The sequence below is a fragment of the Amborella trichopoda genome, chromosome 10 (genome assembly GCF_054954075.1).
Source record: "Amborella trichopoda isolate Santa Cruz 75 chromosome 10, AtrichopodaSantaCruz75HAP2 v2.0, whole genome shotgun sequence".
Lineage (NCBI taxonomy): Eukaryota > Viridiplantae > Streptophyta > Magnoliopsida > Amborellales > Amborellaceae > Amborella > Amborella trichopoda.
The window spans coordinates 44,702,561-44,712,190 of record NC_142345.1 but is presented as its reverse complement, the minus strand read 5'-3'; the positions used below and the strand labels follow the sequence as shown (position 1 = coordinate 44,712,190).

The window sequence follows — 9,630 nt, the reverse complement described above, 5'->3', positions numbered from 1 at the left end:
CACAGTTTTGGACAGTCAATTTTCAAGATTTTCATAGATATGTTCGATCTATACTATTTTTAAAGCTTTAAATTTATAATTAAATATGAAATTATATTTTAAGAGTATCACAAAGATTTCTAGTATTGAAACCACATTTCTCGACATTGTTTGAAGGTGAGTTCTAATTTGATTGTTTCGAGCCTTGGCTCTATACAAACTATATATATATAGGGTGTGGTTTCTATAAGGTTGTAACGTTAAACAATCCAATTAAAGCGCACCTCCAAATTTTATCATAACATGTAATTTTGGTAAACAATTCTTAGGATTATCTGAAAATCTATTTTCATATCTAAATATAAAATTTTAAACTCCAAAAATGTTTAAAATCAAGTAGATCTATAAATATATGAAAATCTTAAAAATGGATGGTCTAAATAATGTTATTGCAAGATGCACTATTTCGGGGACCCAAAATTTTTATTTTTAATTTTTTTTCATATTCATGCATGTCCATGTCGAGATGATCAATTAGAGGTCTTTTAACATTAAAACAACCTTTTATGATGGTTTTTTGAGGTGCATATGTAATTCTACATTTTAATATTGCATCCTTATATAAAATTTTTCATATATATATATATATATATATATATATATATATATATATATATATATATATATATATATATATATATATATATATATATATATATATGTGGAAAATACTGAGATTAGCATATTAGCTCATATGAATATACGAGTCCAACAACTCAGATTGAGTTTGGGCCGATTTGATGGTCACGACCTTATTTCATATTTAAATTTTAATTTGTTTTCTACAAATTCAAATAATTTAAAATTTTAGGCGTGTGTGTTTTAAAAATAGGAGAATCTAATAAAAATATGAAAAAAATAATTTGTAAAAAATAAATTGACCAAAATAGTATCGAGAAATGTGGTTTCAAAAAACCATTATTTATTAATGTGACTTTCTACGGTAAAATAAAAAAATTAATTATTTATTAATGTGATTTTCTATCGTAAAATAACAAAAATATCTCTAGGTCATACTAGATGAACTTTATGGGGAGTAAAATATGGGTAAGGTTTGGATGAGTCTCCTGCTCATCTGTTTACATCATTGTTGTCTGCTTCAGAGTCTTTTTGTGTTTGGTGAAAAAAATGAAGCAATTTTGAAGAAGGTTTCAGATTTTTTTTAATTTAGTATAAATAAATTAGATAGTTATATATAAAGTATATACAAATAATACAAAATTTAAAATAAAAAATAAAAAATAAAAAATGCTTTTATATAGCCATTTCTTTGCTAGCAGAAGCGGTGATTGAAGCAGCCTGAATCTACAGAAGCGGCAGGCTTTCTTATCTTATCTTTTCTTTTTTTAATTGGTTTAGCATAAGTCGCATTTTGGTAAGATTCGGTGAACTGAAAAATACTCAATTACGAAGCTTCTTCCCATCTCCATTTGATAACAACATAATGATATTGAATTGTTAATAATTCAATCTACCTGAAATGCAATTGGTAATTGCTGGTGTGTGAGGACCTGGTCTCTTTCATATACAATTAATGAAAACAATAAAAAAAAAACTATTTTTATAGCTATTTTTTTGCTGGCCAAAGTAGACCCGAAGCAAACTCGAAACAGACCCAAATATGACCGAAGCAGCCCAAATCAAACTGTCTTGTATTTTCTTTTCTTTTTTTAATTAGTTTAGCATAAGTGGCATTTTGGTAATATTAGATGAAAAATCCTCAAATGCGAAGCTTCTTCCCTATTTCCATTGAAAACAACACAATGGTTGGAATTGTTAATAATTCAATCTACCAGAAATGCAATTGTTAATAACTGGGTGTAAACGACTGGTCTCTCTCTTTCTCAATAATGCAATTGTTAACCAGTTAATGTACCACAAATGCGACAGTTTAAACTAAATGGATGACCATTCCCCCTTTCAAAGACTTTTTTCTAGGAGGGGGAAAGGTTTCTATACTGCCCTTACAGCATAGAAGATTTATGCTTCCCTACCATCCAGCCGTCCAATTTTGATCAAGAGAGTTTTGATTTTTAGATCAGACATCTCAAAATATTTTATTTTTAGTTTTTTTTATACAAATTGTATGAATATGAAATTTGGTACGTGCCATCTTCTCATTGGCGTGCACCTATAAAAAATATTAAAAATATTTTTTAAATAAAATATAATAACTAAAAATACCCCTTAAAATTTTTAGGGGTATTTTGGTTATTTTATTTGATTAGAAATATTTTAATATTTCTCATTAGTGCGAGTTTAATAAAGGATTGTATGTTTAAAATTTGGTGTCAAAATAGTTTATAGCAAAAAAATTAAAAATAAAATAGTGTAAAGATATTGTGATTGGGACAATTTTAACCTTCCATTCAGAATGGACGGTTAGATAAGGGTAAGTATATAAATTTTATGCTGTAGGGGAGGCATAGAAAGCTTGCGCTTTCTAAGTAGTGTGCATAGCCACCTTCACATTCTTTGCTTCCCAAACGAAAACAGACTATAGATTCTTCTCATTGCAAACACACAAAAGCTAACCACAAGCACTCGAGAGTCTAGTTTTTGGGGAGCAAAGGGATGGCACAGGTTGTTGTAGCATTTCTCTTGGAAAGGTTGAATGATTTTATCGCGTCGGAAGCTCAGCTCCTCTGCGGAGTGCGCAAAGACCCTGTTTGGATTAGAGACGAGCTCCAGAGAATAAAAGTGTTCCTGCAAAGTGCTGATAAAAAAAAAGCCAGAGATGAGAAACTCAAAGATTGGGTGAGATGTGTTAGAGAGGTTTCCTACGATGCTGATGATATCCTCGATGGGTTCAACATTCAGATGAAGAATTACAGCAACGTGGTGGACAAAATCGTTGCTTGAAATTTGCCAAGAAATTGATTGTCCATCATAAGTTCGCGACTGAGATGCAGAGCATTAGGAGGAGGGTTCAAGAAATTTCTGATGGGAGGTCGAGGTACCAGTTGGAAGCGGAACGAGAAGAAGGAGCATCCTCAAATGATTCAATCGAACATTGGCAAGATCCACGTCTCACTTTTTCTTCCATGGAGGAAGATGGTATCACGGCGATCGACAAGCCGGTAAGTGAAATAAAGTCTTGGTTATTAAATCAAAACCCAAAACGTCAAGTGCTTTCATTGGTAGGGATGGGTGGAGTGGGGAAAACCACTCTTGCAAAGAGAGTTTATAATTCCATGAAGAGCAGTTTTTCCTATTGTGCATGGGTCACTGTGTCGCAATCCTTTAGGATTGCGGACATACTTGAACGTATTCTCAATGAATTTGGGGGGGGGGGGCAAGAAGTGGCGAAGGGAGATCAGGTGAAACTGAGAGAGAAGTTGAGTCTCGACTATTGAACGATCTCAACAATCATGTGAAGGAGAAAAGTTTTCTGGTAGTTTTTGATGATGTTTGGCATGGCAGAGTATGGAATCTCATCAATTCTGCTTTGCCAGAGAACGAAAAACAAAGTAGAATAATAATCTCAACGCGTGATAGCCGTGTTGCCGCCATGGTAGACATAGAGCAACACACCCACTTTGTTGAGCCACAGAAGGAAACTTACGCTTTTGATCTTTTCTGTAAGAAGGCATTTCGAAATAGGGCAGGAAGAAGGTGTCCCAATGAGCTTGAAGATTTGGCAAAAAGCCTTGTGTCAAGATGCGATGGCCTCCCCTTGGCCATCGTCGTCATGGGAGGCATCATGTCAAGGAAGCCATTCACACATATCGAATGGAGGAGGATTCTTGAAGATTCGGAATGGGAGGTCCGTGAAGGTGGTGGTAAAGTCTCTCGTGTCCTTTTACTTAGTTACAGTGATCTCCCTGTACATCTCAAGTCATGTTTCTTGTATTGTTGTTTATTTCCAGAGGATTATGAGATTAAAAAGAATGGACTTTTAAGACTATGGGTAGCCGAAGGGTTTGTTGACAACAGGCCTGGGAAATTCACATTGGATGTGGCTGATGAATACTTTAAAGAGCTAATTGACAGAAGCATGCTGCTAGTGGTTGGTGACCAAGCTGAACATATCTCTTCCTGCGGAGTTCATGATGTTGTACGGGAGTTTGCAATCCCAATTGCTAAGGAAGAGATATCGGGTGAATTCTATGGTGGGGTGGGTGAATTCGTGCCGTCAAAAGGAAGAGATATCGGGTGAATTCTATGGTGGGGTGGGTGAATTCGTGCCGTCAAGGAACTCGTCGCTTCTTTATGGTCGGTAATCCTTGGAAAGTTCTTCAGAATAAAGAGTATCTACGAGTTCGCTGTCTTGTGCTTTTCATTCAGTGAAGAAGAAACACTCTCGTATATGGAACCACTAACTTATAACTCGAGGAAATTGAGAGTATTGCATTTGGCTGTTTTCCGGAATCGTCCGAGAACGATTGAATTGATTGAATTGAGAGATGTTTCAGTACATTTGAGGCATATTGGCATACAAAAAAGTGAAGAAGTTATAAATGTGGAAATAAAGCTTCCTGAAAAGTTACCAAAGTTGCAAGAACTGCAGCATGCGAATGTAATTTGCCCCATTGGAGGCATTATTGTGCAACCCAACGCAATCAGAAGCCTGCAAAATTTACGCACTCTCGGTCTTATAACACTAAACAATGAGCTTTTGGTTAAGGAACTCGTTCACCTGATCAGACTGCGCAAGTTAAAAGTCTTATGGGAAATGCATTCCTCCTGCTATGAATTATTTTATGCGTCAACAAACAAGATGCCCCAACTCACATCTTTGACCTTTAAGATGGATCTGTTTTCTTCTACAGATCCACCAATTTTGCAGCTTCCTCCAGCTCTATTGTCCCTACGATTAGAAATGCGGCTGCAAAGTATTCTGGTGATGGTTTATCCCACAGTCGCCTCACCAAGTTAACCTTGCTGAATAGTAGGTTAAGTGATGACCCCATTGTTGCTCTCCGATCCCTTCCTAACCTATCCTACCTTCGCATGTATGGTGCATACAGAGGTAGAAGAATTGGAGTTTGTAGTAGGGGATCTTTTCCATCACTCAAAATACTCCTTATCCAATGGTTTTATGATTGGGAGGAGTGGGGGGAGATAGAGGAGGGATCCATCCCTTGCCTTTCTTACCTGAAAGTTTCTAATTGCCCAAAACTGAAGATGCTTCCTCAAGGGTTTCAACACCTCCATGCCCTCCGTCACTTGCACTGTAAATGGATGCCACCTGATTTCAAGAAAAGGCTCCAGCCATGCAAAGGAGAAGACTATTACAAAATAAGTCACATCCCACTCGTGTCGATATGATGTAGGGCTTCATTCAAATATTTGAGTTATTACCTTCTCCTCCGTGTTTGGCATAAGCTTCATCTCTCATTCTCTAGCTTTGAGCTGGCCATGCACAAACGTGATTGTGTATAGGTATCTCTTCTTCTTCTTCTTTTTTATTTTTATTTTTATTTTTTTATTTTTTTTTGTGAAGTTTGCTTCTTTCTTTCTTGAGAGATTCACTTATGGACCCTTAAATTTTTGGTAATATGCATTACAAAGGTCGGTCAACTTAATTTTTTATTCTTTCCAAAACCTCCTCTCGGTCAACCTAAATTTTAATTTTTTTTAGCTTTTTCGTCAGTGGGGCAGTGATGTAAAGCTTGGGGCACTGCCTTACTAAAAAAAACTAAAAAACAAATAAATCAAAATTTGGATTTTCCAAAAAAATAAAAAAAAATAGAGAGTTGAGCTACCTTCTTTGTAATTTATGCATATAAGTGGAGCATTTTCTATTTTACCTAAAACTTTAAGGTCCGTACGTAGATTACTCTTCTTTTTTCCTTGAATGTTATCAGTTTTTGTTTTTTCGTTTGTACTTCTTATGTAATCTAAATCATGTCATGGTTTTAGGTTTAGTCCAATTTGTTTGGTTTTTTATCAGATAATGTAATGGATTGCTCTAAATAATGTCATATTTGCACACATGTTATTTGTGATTTGGCTCTCCACTTGTAACATTATAATTTTTGTGTTAGCTTGGGGCAGTGATTTTAAAATTCGGATCGGAAAGTGTGAATCCGAACTGAGAATCGTAGCAACAGACTCAAGTGGACTCTCCTAGTTCTGTCAATAAAGGAAGCGAGCGATTCGGATTCCAACACAATTTTATTATTTTTTAAAATTTCAATTTTATTTTTATTTTAATGGACCGATTCTCACATCAGAAAATCAATCCAATCGCCAATCTAGATAAGTGATTTGTGGATCTAAACAATTTTTTTGAAAACCAGTTGGCGCGACCCATCCAATTTTGTGTCACTTTGTGAATTTGATCCACAACATGGAGAGGTAAAAATAAATGGTCTCGTAGTATACAATTCTGAAACGTATTTTCGCATATATATGGATGGTATTTTTGAGTGCGCAACATGGAGAGGTCGATTCAAAAGCAATTGAAGCACCGAAAACAAAAATCTTATGTTGTCTTTTATTTATAAGTAACGAAGTTGTTCTTATCAAATTGTTATGTGATTGGGACACCGTTTTAATGTCAAACCATGCGATCCAAAGAACCGGTAACAATGGAAAACCGGAGAGAGAGAGGGGGATTTAATGGTGCAATGTTATTTTTAGAGCAAAAGGTGTATATAGTACTAACATGTTTTAAAAAATACATCGGTGTGCCTGTTTGTCCACTCATGAACTCCATTCTGATTGGCAAGATTGGAGATCTGGATCATTCTTAGATTGTTTGGATTAGTAATATAAAAAAAATAAAAAATAAAAAATACAACAGATATTTAGGGGTTGGGGATTTACGGGGACCAAGTACAACATTAGATAAGCTTAAAAAAAGAAGAGAAAATAAAAATAAAAATGAAAATGGGGATTTTAGGGCAACTGGGTCGGGACCTACCTACCCGGTTTCATCCTCAAATTGATCATCTCGACATCAAGATGTATGAACATGAGAAAAAATGGATTTTAAGTTTTTGAAATAGTGCATCTTGTAACACATTTTGGACCGTCAATTTTTAAGATTTTAAAGTTTTCATAGATCTACACTATGTTTGAAGCTTTAAATTTTATAATTAAAAGATGAAAATATATTTTAAGACTATCACAAAGATTTCCAATATTGAAACCACATTTCTCGTTACTATGTGAAGGTGCGCTCTACTTTGATTGTTTAGAGCCTGTACGCTCTACTTTGATTGTTTAGAGCCTCAACTCTCTACAAACCGCACCCATAAAATATTAGGCCTTTTTTATATTGTGGTCAACTTTTTGTTGGGCAGGATATGTGTTTACACCCCACATGGTTTAGCGTAACACCGCCCTTTTATATTTTATATCTAAAGATAAATAGATCTTTAAGCCATCACAAGGTGTTCGACACCCGAAACCACATCTCTAAGTAATTATAGAGGTGTGCCTTCTATATTATAAAGAGGCAACATTATACAAACCCCACCCTTATTAGAATAGAATAAGGGCTAGGCTAGACAAGTTTAAAATCGGGTTGAACTATGGAATTTCTGGAAAGCCCAAAAAGTTGTGAGTACAGCAAGCGGATTGAGAGGTTCTATATAAGGAAGCAAGAACAGATGGAGTTAGGCCCTGGGAAGCAGGCGGGTAGGGGGTGTCAATGGGTCCTAGGACCGATTCAAATTGATCCGAAAGGTGGGCTGGTCGATCCGACCCGATTGCCACCGCTAGAGGCTGGCAATTCATAACCCCTTTAGTTACTTCAAACAATTTTGAAGTCAAACCCTTACTTGGGATATTAGATATATCTTGCTGTTTTTTTCATAACCCTTTTAGTTACTTCAAACAATTTTGACAAATTTGTTGGGCATTACCCATCACAAGATTTAGGAATCAAGACTTCAAACGCTGCTCCATCAAAATTATGAATCACAACTTGGCAGAGCATTAAGCTCATGAACGACCTTAGCCTAATGAGTAATAAAACAGTTATGAATGCATGCACACACACAATATGCAATAAGTTCCACTTCTTTGATAGGACTTAGGGCCCACAAAATATATATATCTAAGAAAACCTTATTCAATAGGACTATATAGCATAAAGACAGCTTCCAAGTTTGAAAGGGGGCCAAAGAAAATATAAACTTGATGTTGAATCAAATAAAATGAGGCCATTATCACCCAATATTGACATAAACGTATATCCTAAGAAATTTATTATGTGCAGTATGTAGATTGGGACCAATTGGGGAGACAGCTGTTAAACCTCCTTTTTCTTTGCCTCTATATTAATGTTTTAGTTAAGCTTATACAACCTGCTCTCACTATTTGTATAAGGAAAAAACGTCCATTCAGTCTTCTACATAACTCATATCTTCACTCAAATGATCATGGTAGAAATAGACTAACACAAGTAATTCAGTGGAGTACTGGGGCACAAACTATTCCATGGTTTTTGATCCACCAAAAGGCATTACCTCTTATGGAGGTACATTTCGAGCATATATATATATTCAAAGCAGTGACGACTGAAAACTCGGTCGAGTAGGGTTACTCTTAGAATTCGTGGGAGCATACATGCACGTACATTGAAGGGAGAATGGAAAGAACATGCACAAACATTGAATGGAGAATGAAGAGAACACAACATTACGTGGTTCAGACCGAAGCCTTACGTCTACGGATCCAAAGCCCAACAGACTACATCTTCACTATTTTGGATGAAGGTTTACATCAATAAATACCTCTATATATAGAGAACAATCATATTATTAGAGAAGATAATTATGATATGATAACTTGATGAGTAACTTGATATCTATCTTCTAGATATCTAACCTTATCAAAAGATATATATCGATACATCTATAATGATGTATATCAATATGAACCGAGATATCCATATCCTAACACTCCCCCTCAAACTCAAGATGCTTTGTGTAACTCAAGATGCTTTGACACAAAGCAGCTGAAATTTGAACAATATTAAGTTGCCAAAAAAATAAGTGATGATCAAATCTATGATAAATTTCATAGGTTACCATGGTCTTCCAAGAAACAATCTTTTTTGGGCTCTCTACTTTCTTCTAGATACTTTCTCTCTTTAGGATCTTTCAAGAAATAACCTTTCTTGGGCTCTTTACTTTCTTCTAGATACTTTCTCTCTCTAGGGTCTTCTTCTCTGAAGATGTTCTCTCTCAGAAGCTTTTTTTCTTTCTAGAAGATTTCTCTCTCTAAAAGAAAAGGATCAACATACAGGATGAAGCAACGGAAAACTCTATCATCCAATATGATTGAGTAACAAAAAACTCAATCATTGAAACATAGGCATCTGGAACAAACATGATCGAGTAACACATATGATAGAGTAATGGAAAGCTCCATCATCAAATGAGATCAAGTAATGGAAAACTTGATCATCAACCAAGATCGAGAAATTCGATCATCTTCATCTCCTCATCTGATTGAAACATGAGCATTTGGAACAAACATGATCGAGTAACACATATGATGGAGTAACAAAAAACTCCATCATCAAACGGGATCAAGTAACGGAAAACTTGATCATCAACCATGATCGAGAAATTCGATCATCTTCATCTCCTCATCTGAAGATAAAACTCTTGATCATCAACCAGGATTAAG

General features: G+C 35.3%; 1 protein-coding gene across 1 annotated transcript; it reads left to right on the top strand.

The window, feature by feature from the left end:
* The first annotated feature begins 2,855 nt into the window (after positions 1-2,855).
* LOC18447452 (putative disease resistance RPP8-like protein 2) lies at positions 2,856-5,352 on the top strand. The gene is given in 3 exon segments (XM_088850574.1): positions 2,856-3,322; positions 3,355-4,795; positions 4,798-5,352. Coding segments are annotated over 3 exon segments (2,331 nt in total). The 5' UTR covers positions 2,856-2,945; the 3' UTR covers positions 5,311-5,352.
* Positions 5,353-9,630: the final 4,278 nt, after the last annotated feature.